Genomic DNA, 20,052 nt, shown 5'->3' with positions numbered 1-20,052 from the left:
GCGATACTGTGACGTTAAACATCCGCTTCATTCGCGCGGAATTCCGACATCGTATTTGCCAACTCGATCCCACGGGTTCACCGCCACTCCCGAAACTCTGCACGATGATCCCGTGATATTACATATACCGTGACCCGATATTCAGAAGCGTGCACAAAATTCACCCGTCGCCGTTATCGACTCCATTCTTATCTTCTTTATGTTTATGTGCATGCGCGCAAACTGTTCTCCTTCTTCTCCTTCCTCTTCTTCTTCCACCTTTCATTTCATCGTTTCACGCATCAAACCCCACCGCCTACTATATAACACCGTATTGTATAAGGGTAGATTTTTTTCATAACGCGATATCGCACGTGCAATGGACATCGAGGGGGTTCAAAGAGATTGGAATATATATGTATATGTATAGAGCTGAGTAGACGAATTATTACGGGGAAAGAATCGAAGTTCTTTCATCTATAGAAATTTCCTTTTCATACATCAGTTTTCACCGGAAACTCACCGTGAATTTAAACTCTTCATATAACCTCTTTCCTGGTGAATTCATAGTGCAGTCTAACGATGGAAGACACTTTAATCGTGAAGTTTTTTTATCTCGTTAAAATGCTGAGACGATCCGTCAAGCTAGATTTGACAGTCCGGAGTAACAATCCAATTCATGGTCATAAATTTGTCGTAGCAGCTGCTTTTGTCTACGGTGAAATCTTCAGGCATGTGTGTACCGTGAGGAAACATTGACAAAGATTAGGTTTGAGCCACGCGTGTACCTGTATTGTCAACATACTTTGGCCGATGTTTTAGATGAGATTACCACGATACACTCAGCTGTAGTGACAGGAAGCTGCAGCTGCGGAACACGGTACGATATTAGTAGAGATTGTGAACTCGCTCGATTCTGCAAATTGCGCGACAAAGGAGGCGTATTATGGTCATGTCGTCACAGTCTAGTGATCGTAACTTTAAATTGCAAATTACCTTTCCCTTTCCTCGGCGTTGAAACAACCGCGAGTCCGTTTGCATTAATGATCAATCGCACACTCGATTAACCATGCTACATCGCAAACGAACCCTAATCGATTCATAATACTTCTATTCGCAGCGTACACGCTATTATACGTAATTGCGAAATAAACGAACAGGCAGCACCTAACCGCTGACCGTAAAATTTCACCGTGTATCGGGAAATCACTGCATGTATTTCTTGACATAAGTACCCGATCATTCGGAGCACAAGGTTCATAAACCGTATTTCAATCCCGAAAGAAAATAGTCTACCGAAGGGATGACTGGTTTACTCGACCGCTAAATTAACATTTCGAAATACAGGGAAGCTACGGGGTTCCTTTTTACGAGTTTGGGACGACTACATTTCACTCGTCACGAGAGTTTACACTTCAGTTCAGGTAGTTGTCGATCACAGCTGAAGCGAACGATCGCGTACAGTGGACGGACTGTGTTTTTTCTATTTAGCTTTGCTATCATGTAGGTACTTTGGTGAGATACCGCAATTACAGTATTGGTTACCAAACTCTCCCTAACTACTGTCGTACCGCCGACGTAAGGCGTACAGTTTTTCTTGGTGAGAGCATAACGCGGAGCAGCGCAGAGTTTCATTATTATTATTCGGTTTACATAACTTTTCATGCGATGATGTTACTCTTACAATTAGTTACTCTTGCGTTACTTTAGCTTTCATTATTATCACATAATGGCGTACCCATTTTGTAATTGTTTTTCAATAAGTAAGAAAAGGTTCACCGAGTCCTTTGACATTTGTTTTCAAACGTGTTTCGAAGGAAATTTCACACCGCAGTGGTACGAAAAAGGTACGATAATCAAACCAGTAAGGTAGGCTTGCGAGTATAATTATCTATCTCTGGAGATTTTCATCGACTAAAACCGGTCGAAGAACCTGGCATGCGATATAAGGAGACGGCAAATTTGCGAGCATTCGGTATGTGGAGAGTGAAGTGTTTTGTTACATGCTTCCGTACGAGTACCTACCACCTTATAGCTGCGAGAGTAATATACCAAAGTTGCGGAGCCGCATAGTGGAGATCGGAATGCTTGGCATCCTTACCTCGCGGTGTTTCAACGCGGGCGGACATGTTATTTCGAGATAAATTTCCCGACAAATTATATCTGCGATAGTCCGAAGCCTCGGAGGGTGAAGTATGACGTCGAGTCGACGAGACGGTGGAAAACTCCGAGCCGTGGTTATAAATCAACCGTTCAACGAGAAACATCCGAGCTATCTCTGCTTTGAGATAATTTTTCGCTTCGCCCTTTCGCGGTCGACCGTCTCGTTCGCTTTTCTAGCGAGACAAGAGCCAAGAAGCACCCAATCGGAAACTTCCACCGCCGGCAAAGAGGTTTTACCGCTCTCCTTCTTTCGGGAAAAGATAAGAAAATATACGTCTCAAATTCTCACCATCACAACGCACCCGATTGTGGAGAGCTTAGAATTCTTTCGCTTGTAGATACCTACCTTCGCTGAAAATTCCTTTGTTGCACCGGCAGGTGCCAGGCAGGTGCATCTCGCACTGCGGACTTAGAGAAAAAAGAAATCGCATAAGCCGATAGGCTGTAGACATTGATTGTATCGTAGCATGTCAAACGCGTGTCGAGATGTGCTGGAATTACTTGAAATATTGTATTTGCTCATTGTCAAAATGAATATTTGAACTCGGGACGATTTCCGAGTGTACGTTATATGAGCACTCCGAATTTGTTGGAAATTCACTTTTCTCTGACTGTTCCTAATAAAGTGATCGTTCCCAAGTGATTAATGTTGAACTTGGGTTGTCTCATCGCGACTTGGCGTAATTCGCGTAGTTACACTCGGGCATGTGTTAAGAATTTGCGAAGTTAGATGAGATCCCGGGTTCTCTTCGCGAAATGATCGTTACGCGGCTCGGTTAAATTCCGTCTCATTACACGACGACAGTCAAGTGTCGTCAGGCAGCACTTTGCCGTCACCTTTAACGTAACGGGTACACGAGCGTACGCGTGTTTTACGCGATATAGTTTAGTAAACATAACCGCGTGCCGTGCCATTCGTGAGTGTTAATCATGTCCGGCTTGCGTAGAGAAGCGAATGCGGGACACGCGACAGAGTGGACGAACCTACGTGTGTCTGGATGCATGATTATGAACCGTGTCCGAGAAGATGGATTTCGACGGTTTGCTGGAATTTATGCAATTTACGAAAATAGAATTAATATCTAGTCAGATTTCGGTGTTCCGACGTAGTATCGGGGACAAACAGAGCTTAATTCCGCTGGTCTGAGATATTTTAGACACTGATCCAACCCTCGATCGTCAGTATTTCCTTCTTGCGGTCTGACAAGGAATCTGAGACTTCCCTCCACATTCCTTCACCCCTTCCTCGTCTCCATTCACATGTGAATCAAGTAACACTGGCTGCAATCCGAATCGTTGATATCTACGGTCGTTTCACCCCGCGTGTGGAGAGGCTTGTAATGTCTACCGTGGGTGGAGCGTCTGGGATTCATGCGTGTGTACTATGAATACAGTACGTATCGAAGTACAGGAAACTGATACAGGCGATAATTTCTCGTTTGCAATAGAGTAATAAATTTGTCTGCATGGACAAATCGTTCCTTAAATAATTTCGTTCAATTTGATTACAGATTGCCTTCGCCCTACAACAAGCAGGCGGGTGTCGCCGGCCCGGGAGGTCAGGGTGGAACCAGCATCCCCTTGCCTGCAACGGTCGCTGCCACGAGAAGATGTCCTCCGGACAAAGTCAGGCCTGCACCGTCGCCGGCTCACCAAACGCAACTCGGTTAGTCACCGCAATCAATACTAATACATTATTCATGCCTGATTAAATTACCGACATTCTTAGTTCTGGTCACGGGGAAAATCCGTCGTCTATCTAAACGTAGACGTATAATGTGTCAAACGGATATCAGGGGCCGTAAAGGGTCCTCATTCGACCGGTTTTCATCCGAACTTTAAAGCATGATGTGCGTTGTTATCGACCGTTCGTGGAAAAACTTTGTCTTATACCCATGCTTTCACATTAGGTTAAATCTATACGAACGAGAATCGAAATGGCAGAAAAAGTACACGGAAAAACGGGTATGCTAAAAATTTGCATCCGATGTATGGTGAAAGACGGATTTCCCATTGCAGTATCAGGATTATTCCGATTCTGTAATGCAACACTCAATACAACTTCAGTACAATGTTCCACCCAGCATAAAACCAACACTCGTACGAAGACAGCAAATCTATCCGTTACTACAGCATTCGTGATTCTTAGTATAGGTATATCCTTGTATACGGATATATTGGGCATCGCGTGCTGTGTTTCGATTTAGGAATAACAGTGTAATTTTGTTGTTTTCCAGTAGGTGTTTATTTCGAGCGGTTGTCCTAAAGATTTAGTAAATTAAACGTGAAACGAGTCCCCGGTCGGAGGAGGGCGGGTCGGTGGGAATTCCGAGCAGAGATTCCGAGCGAAACGATTCGTGAATTATTTAAACGCCACTCATCTGGCCGGACCGAATTGCGTCGAGTTCACTCTCTCGTCCTCCGCGGACCGACTTCCCCCAGGGGTCTTGCGTACCTTGTAGGTTTGTGAAAATCTTCCCGCTGCCCGTTGATTATACCTATACGCGGGGTTGCGAAAGAGGGGAAAATTAAATTCGGCTTTCGAAGGGGGATGGGTTTTGGTTTAACGGAGAAAACCCCATTAGCCCCCGTCAAGCCTTCCGCCTTTTAGCAACCCTTTGCGCATTTTGGAGCGTTTTAAGAGATATGGCTGCCGCCTCCGCCACGCAGCCTCTCCACCGTGCAGCAGGGGTTAATGCTGCACGCGTCTATAAGCGAGTCTGCGTGTCCCTCAGCACCCACTGTGCATCCACACAAATGCAACATCGTACAGCCAGCGCCCATATTATCCCCGCTTTCACGTCCACCTCTATACCAAAACTCCTCCATGCCTATGGGGTGCAACCCCATAGTTTATACTTTGCTCCATAATTCCAACTCCCGTGCCTAGGGCTCCCAATGTTACTGACCAGATGTGCACGCTGATTCTAGAGGGTTCTCAACGGAACGATTACTTCTTGCTTCTTTGTGCCGGCTTCCCAGCATTCGTATGCCCGCTGATAAAACGCGAGGGTTAATTCGGGCGGAGTTTTCTTTGAATATTACTGATATTGAGTGTATTCGATGCGTGTATTATACATACATGGATGATGGAGGGGGAAACAGGGAATCGCAAAAGTAATCGTACGTATGTCGGATTTAGTTTGTACATGCTCGAATTAGACAGTCTTTATCGAGCAATAAGGGGACAATTTCGCGATTGCGGACTTTCAAACGGTGCTTGTATCACACCTGCGAATAGGTCTTTGAATTTCCTGTTTTTTACGACCCTGAAGAATTGATACGAATGCTCCAGAGAACAATCTTCGTTAACAGAGGCACCGAGAGATTCATTTTGTAAAATGCAATGGCTCTTAAAACTATACTTATTTTATAGCAACAAGATTTTTTTCTCGCTTAAAAAGTTACAAATCTGATTGACAAAAGCAAAAGTTGATCGAATCGTTGTTCAGGGAAGCTTTACCTACTGTAAATATCTCTTGAGAACATAGGATCTGATCGATGTATGAGCATACGAGAGCTTGTGGATGAAAAAAAAAAAAATAGCATTAATCAGTTCAACGGAGAAAAGAGATGTAGAGAGATAGAGAAAGAGCCGGAAATACAGATGCATGGGGATAAAAAAATACACGTCACGTACTGGTAAGACAATAAATACTTCATTAACGAGCCTGACTTTTTTTTGAAATCTTTTCTTGTGTACAATTAAAACACTGCCAGTGCGTTGCATGTACGAAACATTCGACTGACAATGAGAATCCGTGGCACAAATAAATCGAGGAACTCAAAACCCGGTTGAGAATCTCTGGTTACGTTTAGGGGATGCTGCTGCGCGTTCTGCGTTGGTACATATACCCTACATCAAAGCGCGTGTCTCCCTGGATACGGACGGCTACGTCGACGCCGCGGCACCGTCGAGGACGCCCGGTAGAAATAGACGCGGGTCCCTGTTTTACGATACAGTTTTGAACCGTTTTTTTCCACTCTTCTTTCTCCTATCTCTACGATTCTCCGTCTCTTCCTTTTTCCCCATTCCGACGGCTCGGCTCATGCCGTTCTTATTTATTAGATCCTTTAGTCTAGACTCGGCTGGAGCAGATCTAGCCCTAGGTCAGGATTTTACTTTACGGTAGTTTTACCGAGGGAATAACAGACAACTCGGTTATTTGTAAGACTTAATATTCACGCACGATTACGTGTATCCGTCTCGTAAACGTCCCAGGCAACGATCGCTGTTTGTGAACGGGGCCGAGAGCTTAAAAGCGTCGCAACGCTGAAGGGCTCTCTCTTAACATAGGCACAGGGATGAGGAGGAACCGATGGATGCACTATAACCGTGCACTAAAGCAGAAAGAGAGAGATTATGCGAGGAGCGGAGAACCGACGACTCACGAATTCACCTTCGGTACATGCCGGCGGTACGTCTTGGGACTCGGGGTGCATCCCTCGTCGCTGATTCTACCGGATTCAACGCTACTTAGCACTTAACGCTTACGAGCCAGTCAGGAAGCTGCAGTCATCCTGCTGCCGACTCGGGTATTGCACGGAGCCGAGACGCGAAGCTGCACCAGATACCGTGAGGAGGGTTGAGGGGGTTGCCCATGAAATTTATCAAGTTTATGGGGTGGCAGAAGTTAAGCTGCCGCCCAGCGCGTCTATATGGGGTCTGCCCAAGTGTTATGAAAATGATGATTTTTGGGGAAAGATTTCCCCGGAGGGTTGTAACAGATAATTCGACACGCTGCAAGTATCTTATGTATACGTATACATGTATAAGTAAGCGTATCTATGTAGATATGGATATACGCCGCAACATCTCGCCAACTTTCTTTTTATTCACCCGCAGCCGTTTCAGCGATCGTGTCACTTTATTTGAAACGTTCGATGGAGCGTGAAAAAGTTGGAGAAAATCTGTGTATAACCTTATACCCGAATTTATTTCTCTGACTGCGAGATGAAGGATCATATAGATCTTGATTGTGCTGCGGATTGTAAAGATATTCGGTATACCTGACGTATATATGAGGAAAAGTTGAAATAAAAATAGCGGTACTGAAATGGTTTTCGTAATCCCCCCCCCCAGGCGTAATTATATCTTGAAAAGTAACGCTCTCGAATATGAGAAGGCAAGGAACTGGATGAGAAGTTTCGCGGGTGGATTGAGGGACTAATTAGTACCGCCTAGACTGACGGAGCGAGCAATGATAGTTTCCCGGGAGTTGGACTCGGACCCGCCGAGGTAATCCGGGTGAAATCTCGCAGTGTCTCAAGTAGTTTCAGCTCCTAGGAAGGAGGGGTCACCCTGCAGAGTGTACGTAATGGTCGTACGCGCAGGGATGTTAGTTTCGAAGGAGGGCGGTGGGAAATATTCGTCAGCACTGATATAAAGTATCTCCGTCCTGACTCGGGTAACGATCTAACGTAAGCACTAACGAGGCCCGAGAAGAGGAGCAATGGATCTACAGCAGAAGAGTAAAATGGGGCTAGAAAGAGGTCGTCACAGAGGAAGAGAAAAGCAGGAAGGGGGTAAAACGACAGAGAGTAAACCTCGGACCGGTCCTTAACCCGGTTCGCGACCATGTCAGGGGTGCTTGGTTCGAAAAACACGCGAAAAAATGTCACGCTGTCGAACCACGTGTCAGATATTCGAAGTTACTTAAGCTGAGAAGTACTGCCCGAGAACATTTGCGGGCCTTTAAATCTCTCCGGTTAAAAATACAACCCTTCGGGTTATTCTCTTTCTCTCTCCCTTTTTCTGACTCCGTACGGAGGGACTCGGTTTATACATCTACACATGTACATACGATATGAGCATAGTTGCCACAGCGTGACCGTCCGTACTGTTTCTCGGTAATACATGTGTACGCATCATCCGGATAAAGATTCGGAGTACTATTAATATATCAGGGGGTTCAAAACAACGAGACTCGGCTTGAAACCTTTGTTTCGGAAATTCAAGTTGCAGGTTACGCATTTATGGGTTGAGTCACGGCTGATCATCCAGAACTTGAATCACGTAATCAAATACTGACGCTGTCAAACATCCGTGATCCTCTTATCGGTCATGACTCGTTTTCTGTAACTCAATCACGGGTGGTGAAGTAACTTTAGCGTTTCACCTGCTTCCCGACAGGTCAAAGCGGCGTCAATTATAACACAAATTACAGAATAACCCCCTTGAGCGATAAAAGGTATTGCACCTTGAGAAGGTCATATTCAATCGTGACACGCAACTCTTTCCCGAGTCGCATAGTCGTCGAAAGGGATCTTTAGATAAGCTCGATTTGATTCGACTCGATTTTCACGGCGTGTGACACTGCGGCCTCGATGCTCATGAAGTTGACGACAACGCTGGCTCCACCACAATCAGGAATTTAAATAATTCACAACGACACCGAGTACCTACCTGTACACAGCAGAGGTTTATTAAAATTATTGGTGGATATGATTCCGCGACGAAATCCGTGGAACCGACCCGTATGCGGGGATGAACGCGGACCAATAGAAGACTAATGAAAGCGAGACTTGAATCTAATTGGTCGCAACGGCGTGGGGAGCAGGGTTATGGGCGGTAGTGTGCGCTAGTGTGCGTGGCTGGATCTTTCTTCACTCACGTGAGATTTCCGTCGATGCAGCAATTACATGGAAATATTGTGCCGAGGTCCCCCGTGCCTCCCTCGCAATGGTGCTTTGGGGCTGAAGCCAGGCTGATTCTCAGGCCTTGGTTTCTGCGCGTTACCCCCACACCATACGGGGTGCGAACCGCGTTTACGTGCGCCGGTCGGCGGGTGTCGGGGGTGCTGGCGCAGGTACTCGAAATCCGTACCGTAGAGTCGGAGACCGACCGAGACCCGGCCGCGAGCCGAGGTCTCATGATCCATGAAGAACGCACACACCTCGGTTGATGAAAGAACACCAACACCGAGCCGCGTGGGCGGCCTTAAACAACGAGACGGAGAGCCGAGGCCGCGAACACGGGAGTGAGTCGGTGTTACCTCGCTAAAGGAAATGTCGGAAATAAAAATCAGTTTCTCGAGGGAGGCTGCACCGAGAGGTGCAGTTGCGCTGGGTGATGTGGTTTTTATAAATTTTTACCCACTGATCAACGGATTAATCGCCAACTCCGAGCCAATTAGAGAGTATTTTCTCATTCTCAACGCCACGATGGTCACGGACTTCGTGTTCGCTGCAAGGGTGAGTTCAATGTCGGTGTTGTCTTTTTGTATTTCACGTTATAGGGTCCTGGTCGGCAGATGATGCGGCCGTTAGTTCGTGTGCGTGAGTTGAGCAAGATTTTATATTTTGTGTTTTCTTCGCATTGTCGCACAGTTGCATCGTCTCGATATAAAAGTTCAACGATATCAAGAGCACTGTGGATAATGCATGGTATCAGAATGATGAGCAATTGTTCATTTCCTCAGACTTCTGCGTGCGGACATTTTTTTGCTGCTCGGAATTTAGGCGTCAGAGATTTTCTGTAATTGTGAGTCCGTGGGAAGAAGGGGTGCGTACTTTGTCGTTGTTCGTGAATCGTGATTATAGACCGGAGTTGGCGAATCCGTGAATACGGACCCTTCGGTACGAAGTTTCGGTACAAGTGTTCGTCAAATTCCAATTAAATTCAAGCCATTTGACATCGTTGAACAGTACCTACCCTTGATTCGTTTCCGTTTTACCGTCATTCTCGAAACGGAAATCACTGCTTCTATACGAGGGTCCGATCACTTACTTCGGATTATCGATTCTACTTAGACAGCCGGAATCATGTTTCAATCACTTATTTTTCCCATTCCTTCGATCTCCTCGATGCAAGTGATAGACTCTGTCGCGTATAAGCAATACTTGAGATCTACCTGGGGAGTTTTAGACCATCACCATGTCAACCGCCGAAACATTCTTTCCCTAGATTTATTTTCTCATTTCCTGTTCGCTATGAGCCCGGTTCGTGAATATGCGTCGATAAAATTCAACGACACGAAGGGGTGACCCCACGAAATATTTGTACCGGAAATAAAGAAGCTTATAATTTTATTCCTTAGTCGTAATCGCGTGTACTGATCTTGCCCACGCCTTGGTTACGATTGTGTTCCACGCACTGACGGCTATACAACCTGCAGACTGCAGGATTCGTCGCTCAGTGAGTCGCGACCTGATGTTAATCTTCTAGAATTCCTTTTTCTCTTTGACCATTTTTCCTCCGGTACCGGGTCAAAGACGCGGTAAAGAGAATCTGAAAGCATTTCGTCCTCAGTCGTACAAAACGCGAGGTGGTTCAGGCTTCGGTCCCTTTAAAGAGCTGCAGAAAAAATTATGGATAGTTGCGAGTGCGGCCGCACACAAACGCGTGTCTAGATCGTCTATTCACCGCATGCATGTCTCCTGTACACCACCCCTATTCCACTATGTAGACGTTATGTAGATGCATGTAGATTTCGAGACGTGTATAAGTGGGAAGGCGCTGTTTACCGTACGGTTGTGGACCATCTTTGCCCGGTATAATATCCGCATGCGCTTGTGCAAAAAAAGCTGCAGGCAGGAGATGCAGGCGTATGCACTACGCGGGTCGAGGTGCAGTTGGGTAAATGACGGTATAGTAGACGGAGTTGCGCTTGCACACAAGAGAGAAAATACTGCAGTGACTCAAGTGAAGGCAGAAAACTCTTTTAGGTCCTCTCGCAGTCCTTTTTCTCTCGCTCCGGGCCTATGTAGCTAGATCTGAGAGACTCGAGGGTTAAAAATTTATTTATAGCCTCTAGCAGTCAGCTGTATATCACTGCGATGTCGAATAGTAGTAGTTGTTTTTCTTCTTTCTTCCTTATTAGGATTCCTTTTATTATTGTTTTTATCTTTACCGCAATTGGTGTGTTTCTGCTTACTCTTGTTCTTCCTCCGCAATCGATCGACCCGAGAGTTGAACCGACGCATCGCCATTATTGCGTATTTTCTGGTCACCGGTGAAAATTATTTATTCGATAGATTCAGGTTTTTTCATACGTCGGAGTCTTTTTCATTCCGAATAAAATCTCTTGTTCATACTGCAATGGCACCAGCTGCAAAGTCTCGATTCGCGGAGGTGTAGAGATTTTTTTTCTCTTTGATGTACACCGTTACGCAAGAGATGGCATATTCGAAGGTACAAAAAACCTTCGTTCCAGCTTGTAATTATCAAGGATAACGGGATTTCCAGGGAATTGATGGAGCTCGTATAATAACCACCCGATACTTCGGTGCTTTGCTCGTTCTTGCATGTCCCCCGCATAAGTCGGGCAGCGCGATATATAACATTTTTAATGAAAGTACCAGACCGTCGTAAAAATCTTAATTAAAAGGACTTCGAGTCTTCTTTTCTTTTTCTTTCTCGTTTTTTTTTTTTTCTTTTTCCTTCATATTCTCTTCCCGGCTGACAGAAACGCGGCCTAATTTACAAGGCTGTACGAGGCAGAAACTGGTGACTGTTGACTCTGAAATTGCTCCAGGGGGACGCGGAGGGCCGAAAAAGAGAAGAACAGGCCTGTCGAATGACTGGCGGCAACAGTTGTTCATCTCTCGAACGCTGCACCGGGAAGCTATTTGATTTTCACGCATTTGTACGGGGGGGTGGGGGGGGGGCAGGGCCGCGGCTTTTCCTTTTTCTCCTCCTTCTCTACCCGAACTCAAAAACGACAAGTCTCACTCGACGAGGACAAGGACAAACCTGCACTCTGGATCTCCACCCTTGCCGACGAAAATCTAGACGCAGTCAGGATCGAGCTTGCGCTTTCCACCAATCGTCTCTAGGAGATATGAGAATCCTTTTTCGCCGTTGCAGGCCAGACTTAGGGAGATAGACCCGGCTTAGGACTCGATAGGATATTGGATTAGGGGTTGATTCGAGGGATGAAGCCAATTTGGTATATACAGAGTTACATTTTTCATGCACCCGCGCCGCACACACCCTATTTTCCCATCACGGGTATTCACGAGATATACGCACATGGGATTCCGTGAGCTGTTTTTTGTTCTCTATTTTTTATTCCTTGCACGGCGAGCGTTGGCGCGTGCAGAGCTCATCCAATTTCGGGTTATTACTTTTGAATCAAATTTAACGAACTGATAACTTCGCTTAGGATATTTATAGGTACAGGGATAATCTTTGTCGTGTCTTTGTAGCGCTAAAAATATGTCATATTCCAGTCTATGTACTCGCTAGCTGTAAAATTTCTCAATTTTCAGAAAAGTGATATTGGTGTTACCCTTATAGTTCAATGATTTTTATATGCGAATGGCAAACTCAATTCTCTGCTTGAAACAATACAAACCTTGTTCGAAGTTAATTTGATTCTCGGTTATTGCATGATCAAGTATAATGAGCTGTATAACGCATTGAAAATTGGACGGAAATATGATTAAAAATTATTAGTCGTCCACCGATATTCGTTATTTAGAAATAAAACAAATTACTCGAATAGTTTCGCAGTTTAATATACTCGTTGTGTAATTAAGGAGTCGATAAAAGCACGGTTAATTGTAACAATTTTTCCTGTTGTTAACACAGCAGATGTAACGAGCTCAGCATACCGCCGCGGTTCTGTGCGGTATAAACTTTTCATATAAAGCATACTAATTAATTTCCCTTATATTTGCGTAGTTAAATTTCCTTTGCCAAGCTCTCATCCGGCTGCCCGACTCAACAGCTTCCCATCTTTCGTTCGGTACGGTATAGGGTAGGTGTGGAATGGGTGAATGGGTGGGTATATATAGGGTTGAGCTCAATTCATCCGCGTCAAATTTTCATAAGAGGCTTACTCTGGCGGAGTTTATTAAGTCTTCGAGAAAAGATGATTAAATTTTATTCTCCCACACCTAGTGGTAGCGAGTAATACTGTAGAGGTAGTATGAAAGGTGGAGAGGTACGTTTGGCTAATCCGTCGGGGATGTTTAGTCCAGAATCACCTCTTCCTCCATCCATATCCAGATGGTTCAATAATTTACCGAAGCGCTGCGCCCTCGCGCCGTCAGTTTCTTGTCTCATTTCCTTCGTCTCGTAACAATTTTTTTCTGATTTCTTTCGGTTATTTTTCTCCTCTCTCCTTTCTTTCACACACGTTTACATCCAGCTCGTGGGGTTAGCCGAGCGTGTGTCACGGGGAGGCTGCAGGGACGCCTAGCCAGGACTCCAGCCGGGCTGTCTAGGACACATGTCGGCAATTCTTTATCCGATGTCTCAATATAAATCGTCCTCTCTCACCTAACGGTATACACGATCGATCGGTAAGCCCGGCGCCTACTTCACCGACAACCCTCCAACCTCTCTCTCCTCGCCCTTCGGGGACGAGCTTCGAAACAACCTAGGTTTACATTACCATGGGTATGTGCCTAACGTGAAACGGGATCTCTAACCTTCGCATCTGCATACCTTACGTCTATACATATGGATGTGTGCCCATAATCGATGTACAGGGTGGCTCGAGCCGTTCGTGTCGAGAGACACATTCTTTGTTTCCACTTCGTTTAGGAGATATTACGAGAAATGATCGCCAAGTTCAATCGTCTGAATTTCTCTTCTTTTGCTCTATCATTTCTCGTATATATATACATTTTTCTTACGCATTTTCAATATAGTGTAGGTATGCAAGATTCAGTGAAATATGTTTTGAAATTTTTTCACAAGTTAGTGATCCGTTTGACTGAAAATCGCGGGCTTACTAATTGCAAATGATTTTTAACACAAGTAAATTATCATTCTAGAAATCGATTCCGAATTGACGTAGGAAATTTTGACAATTTAGTTGATTTTTAATCGCACTTGATCCTTGCTCGACGGACTGTTTTCATCTATATCTATGTACTGAACTTTCTACCGAGGCAGGATGTCATCGCTGTTGCCGCTAACATTAATCTTTCGAATTCCATTTTAATTTGAAGAATACATTTGGCCGCGGAAAGCATCTTCTTCAAATAATATTCTAGACATTTTTCTCGTTCCCCTCCATCTTTCACCCCCGAATGTATCGTGTAGCATCTATTTTTATGCTCGCTTGCTAGACGGGAGTCCAATTAGTACAAATTAGTGCATGTATATAGGTGAAAAATCTAGAATTCCAGTTTTCGTTGTAAAAGCAACCATTTCTCAGTTCCGGATAATGAGGACGCGCGTTCGAGATGAACGGATCATCGGCATTTGAATATACAGAAGCAAGAAGGATCTTTTTCGAGATAGATACAATATTTTCATTAAAAAATGGGATTTATTACAAGCTCATCCATGCACACGTGTCGATATTTGACAGCGAGAATTACAGCTTGTGCGCTAACTGGTTTCTTGTTTCCGTACAAGTTTCGGAGCAAAATTCAGGGTGAACTGCAAGGGTGACCGAGTGGAATTCGCTCGCCTTCTCGCGAGTGTATCGTGTGATATAAGTATACATGATAGGGCTTGTCTCCGATACAGATCTACAAATATTCAATCAGTAGGCCGTAGCAGCCCCATGACTCACATCCCATCCCTTCCCTTCTCTCATCTACTATCTCCATCCCCTAAAACACGAAGTCTGTTGAGCCTGACTGACACCCCCCTGTTTCCACCCTTGAGGGATCCGGACGCGTGCGGATCCATTCTCTTCGTCCCCGAACCGCACGTCGTTGGTAAACTAAACAACGTAATAGATAATAGACACCCTGAAAGTGAACGCTACGTAGTAACAGACTGTAGAGAAGCTCTCGATCGTTACGTATTCAACCGATGCAAATGCAGTCTGTTATCGCAGAGTTACTCCATCCGCAAGCAGACACGACGAGACGCGTCGCGACGCTACGCCGCGTACTTCGACGCCGGCGTTTCTCGCATGCGGAGGCTGCGTCGAAACACTTGGTGGTATTAGCCCCGTCCCCAGGGCTCGTCGACATCGACCGTCAATATTAACGTAGCACTAGCTAACACCCACCTACATGTCAAGGTATACCTTATACCTACTTCGACATACCGCACGGGAAAAATCCTTCGGGGTATTAAGAGATAATTCTGCTCGACGAGGACGGTCGTATTTCATCGTAAAATATCGCGGCTAGTATCTTTCGTATCGTTTCTCAGCAGACATTGGAATTTATTACTAAGCGAAACGCAATTCTTTATACTAAATACCGTTTCCGATTGCTCGCAAAGTAATTTTTATACTTCGATTGGGCAACGACGTAACCGTGTGTTTTGATTCCCGAGGTGAAATAGAGATATTGCGAGATTTGAAAAAAACTAAAATTAATTTTTAGACAGGCCATGATTTTCACCAATATTGATAAATTGAATAATAAGCAAATAATATTTCATTGGCTATACATATACGCGTAATTTTACAGGAACAGACGATGACGAATAGTCCTGAATTGCTGCGATCAATTATGCAAAAGATGCAGCTGGAAAACAGAAAAATTGTGTCGTATTTTCTAGTATCTATTCTAGAATTTCTTTAGCTTTGATTGAAACAGAGATGACTTCCTAGCTGTAGATTCGTCAGGGTAAATAATTTGGATTGTCTTCCCTCGAAAATATCAGTAATTAAAGAGCTACTACGGAACTACTGTATTGATTCCGCTGCCTCGTTTGATTCAATATTGGTTTGTCGATCATCCTTTTACGTTGGTCAATACTTCGAATAGGGAAAATGTTCAACAACGAATATGTCCAATCCTTATCTTGCAAATTTGTACCTTGGATCACGTTACGCCCAAAGAATACAGGGCCTCGTTATTTCCTCCTTTTGTAGTTGCCGTGCTGCGTTTCGGTAAAATCGAAGTCGAGACGAAATAACGAGGAAAAATCTATGGGTATTCTCGGTAAATATTGAGCTACTATAGCAGTATTCTCGGTAAAATTCATAAAAATTTGTTTCGGAATCCCACTGGAGCAAAGGATCTTCACATCGTACTTTCTTCACAATACGACGGTAATTTTATCTACATATCAATGGATGAAGCAAGAGCGAGGCGCAGAGTATTTGTGCGTTGAAAAAGTAGCCTCTGGCCAAAGAGAGGCTACTGTGTGCAGTTCCGACTAGCGCGGTACGCATCGTACGAGCGGAAAGATCGTAATTAATGGAGTGTGCAGGAGGCTCTAGACACTCCAGAGCTAATTTCCAGACGTGAAGGGCCCACCGTCGTTGTTGGAGAGCCCTTAAAAAAAATCTTCAAATCTCCACTTTCCCTGGCAGTAGGTATAGTAGTTTGCAGTACGCTAGAGAAGCACATGCACGCGAGACTCAGCGTTCTATGAATAGAGCACGGGCTGTTCGTCTATAACGTATGAAACGGTGGCCGTGGTGACTAACCACTGATTATCGGTTAGCCGTCAAACGGCGCGAGACTCTCCAGACACTCGTAGCTTCTTATCCTACTCTGACGTCACGGACGTACAAGGAAAGAAGATATCGCCCGTAGATGTCGCAACTACCGGTCTGTGTAACAACATTTTTCGAAAGAGGGTGTGCGAGGGTATCGCCAAAGTAAATATTACACCCCATTCTGAAAACGATAACGTTACACAAAAATCGGAAGCACATTGGTTACAAAAAAGTACGCGTTCCCATCAGACGTAGGAGGCGAATCCAAGCTTTGAACAATATGCAATGCTTCGTAGAAAGACGATTGTTTGTATTTCGTAAGTCAATGTAGGCTGTCTCCTCGAGAGACGCCGGTTTTCTTTTCTTTTCTTTTCTTTTTTTATCGAAGCAGCTAGGCACGCAGAGATAAAACTTTCGTCCTTATCTCTGTATGGTTATTTTTCTCTTTTTCCGGGATCGTACATCTCCGAACCCTGCATCCAGCAAGAATCTTGGTTCCACCGCAAAACTAATCGTCAGGTTTCCAAGCTCCGCAAGAAGCTCTTGAGAACACAGGGAAGCGACCGCATCCGAATGTGAATAAAGAAAGAAATGAATAAAAAATGTACGCGGGTGAATGAAAAAAAGCAAAGATAAACTCAACGGAGTGGGCAATTAAGATTAGCTCCAATTGCTCGTAAACCGTAGGAATATCCCCGATGTGACGACCGACCGGGCAGCTCGACATTGCGGCACACATACCGGCGTGTAATGGACTCTTAACTACTCCTGCACGCATAATCTCAACGTGGTTCCCATTTCGAGTGCCCGCTTAGCCGAGGACGCGTGACCGGGTGTCGTTATCGCCGAGTTGACAATCTCTGAAGTTAATCTCCTTGGCCCGTCAATCGGCGAGTCCATCGCCGAGTGGCTAAAGTGACGTGTGTGCCTTCAGGCTTCGTGTGTTAACGGAGTGTGATTCGCGATGGGTAAACGCGTGGTCAATGCATCGCTTCTAGTCGCCTGTCCGTCTCTTCGCGCTACGTAGAGAGCTGAATTGCTCCGGTGGCGATTTCTGGACGCTTCAGAGTTCAGCCCGGATTCATCTTCGTTGTGCCGCTGTATCGCAGTTTTTTTTTTTTTTATCGATAACACTGCGAAACCTCCTTCTGGTCTATACACGTGAGTTTTCATTTACATTCTTACGTTGCGTGTGACAGAGACGCGGAAAATGAGGGATAGCTTCTGGCAAAAATATAATCAGCATCTATGTTGTAGTTGCGAAGTTTGTCGTACTGTGACAAGCTGCAGAGCAGTTAGGCTTGAATCGATTGTACAGGGTGCTCTCAAACGATGATCGAATCAATCTATAAAATAACAAAGAGGGAAGATTGCCAAGAGGAAATTTTTATCAGAGAAAAGAATTGCACGGGGACGGGAGTTGGCGTATATACTGCATATAATATGAACGCTTCCAGGTAGCCGATTTCAATTTATTCTATTCAGCATGTGACCTAGATGCTGAAAGAAAATTGGATCATGTTTCGTATAGGGATCTGAGAGCTCGTGCGGATATGTGCCAAGGGATGAGAACAAATCGCTACACACACGTTTCAATTTTCTTCATCGAATTTCGCCTCCGTTGTTTTAGAATGCCTGTCCTGTTTACTCAAATATTATTCCGTGTCGAGGTTTTCTTTCCTATTCACTTGCGGCAGTTTGTGCGAGCCAAATGTTTGCCAAAATAGTAAGTTAGGTACACTGTACCGGCACGACGAATATTTCCGCTTTGATATCTACGGTTTGAATACGAAAAAGTCAATTCGAGATAAACTAAGGATGACACATCGCCGATTGGATCCGTTTACCGTATTACACAGCGTCGAAAAATTCGTGAGAGTATATTTTTGTAGCTGCCGTGCACGGATCGGATTTTTAGCTTTGAAAGAATTGCGTTTTGGTTTTTCGTTTTCCGCTGATTTCACCACGTAGCGTTTGACGGTAGTAAATTCGCTGTTATATTTACAGGCACGGGAGAAAATCGTGAAAGCTTTCCTTTGATCATCAATTGCCCATGGGGAAAAAACGCGGAACGGACGTTTTCGTCCGATCCTAATGTATCCGAGGGATAACGGATAAAAAAAAAAAAAAAAAAAAAAAAAAACAACGAACGTGGCTGATGTGGCACGCGTGTATGTTTATGTCAGTGAAAAAGTGACCCACGTGTATACCGTAATGCTTGATTGTACGCACGTCAATTGTAAAATAGAAACTAATCCTGAGGTCGAGCGTTGCAATAATACGCGGCCTCGGAGCCTCGAGCGCATCGTGGTCACGGGGGGGCTATTAATTTTACGAAAGATCGATCTTCGACGTAACTGTTCTTGCATACAATACCGAATGAATCATCTGTTCCGGCTAAGCAGCTTCCAGCCGATGCCTAGTCACGTTTAAAGTCTTCTCTTCTTCTTTTATTATCGGCACGGCGGCCAACCACCACCTAGCTGCCAACGTGTTTGGAATATATTATTTTGACACCCTATATTACGGTTGCCCGATGCCCCGGGCCCTTGGTGTCGTAAAAACCGTCATAAAATACGGATCTCGAGCCCCCGAGTTTGACACGCTTGACAAAATTCCGATTTTATTACTCTCGGATATATCTACGCTATACATAACCATCGTTGTTTTTATCATTGACGCATATCTCTCTCTCCCTCTCCCTCTTCCTCTTCCTTTCTCTCTCTCTCTTGCTCCGTTTTGTCTCACCGTCGATAACTTTCATGCCAGGATTAAAGCCATTATTCGATGATCATATTCTCTTTGTTTTATACCTCTATGCCTTCCCTTTTCCCCCGATTTTTCCTTCGTCTTCTCCCTTTTCTTAGCTGCACCATTTGTAATGGACTGGAATTTTCGCGAGACCAAAATCTCAATTGGCATCTCAAAAATTCCTATAATCAACTGGCTTACAGACAGATTCACTTCGCCTCAGCGCTATACTTAAATATCATTTAAATCAAGGCGACTTGAAACGAAGAGAGAAAATCATATTAGATCCCCCGTGAAGCTGTTGATTGGTGCCCTTGATGGTACATAAATACGCTCGTGCATTCCCACATGTATTATATATAATATTCGCCTACGTACATCGTTTCATCCAATTTATACACAGCGATAAATAGCAGTGTCGTGATTACCGAGTGTGCTAGTCGCCTCACCGCTACCCGTATATTCCTCGCCAAAATACCATCTACATGTTTCGCATGGTTTAATATTTCTGCGCCATCCGGCAGACCATCCCGCAGCCTCGCATGACCGGGGTTCATACTGTACGTCAAATGTGTTAAGTATCAAAGACACATCCTCAATTCGAGCCGACCGGTACGGTTGTATAATTTTAATGATGCAATCAATTCCAATTTTGCTTCACTGCGCAGCCATATTAGCAACCGTTATTCTCATCAGATCTGATTTATCGTTGGTCTCATACATGTTTAGTCGAATCAGATTCTGATCAAGTATTGTAGTCTTTGTCTTTTACTCGAAGCGCAGCATTGAAAGTCTTAGTTAAGAGACGAGAGTTGGAGTGAGCTTATTTTTAATTTGTTTTTAATAT

At 44.6% G+C, this 20,052-nt stretch overlaps 1 protein-coding gene across 4 annotated transcripts in view; it reads left to right on the top strand.

Annotated features, from left to right (window-relative positions):
- Window positions 1–20,052, top strand: part of LOC107224084 (protein sickie) — a 173,230-nt gene that overhangs the window by 96,198 nt on the left and 56,980 nt on the right. For all 4 annotated transcript variants that reach the window (XM_046734013.1, XM_015664009.2, XM_046734015.1 and 1 more), the window contains one exon: window positions 3,654–3,808. In XM_046734013.1, the coding sequence (XP_046589969.1) occupies window positions 3,654–3,808 (155 nt within the window). The remainder of the gene's footprint in view (window positions 1–3,653; window positions 3,809–20,052) is intronic.

This window comes from Neodiprion lecontei, chromosome 3 (assembly GCF_021901455.1).
Source record: "Neodiprion lecontei isolate iyNeoLeco1 chromosome 3, iyNeoLeco1.1, whole genome shotgun sequence".
Classification (NCBI taxonomy): Eukaryota; Metazoa; Arthropoda; class Insecta; order Hymenoptera; family Diprionidae; genus Neodiprion; species Neodiprion lecontei.
The sequence above is the reverse complement of the archived record's forward strand: the minus strand, read 5'-3'. Positions and strand labels throughout refer to the sequence as shown.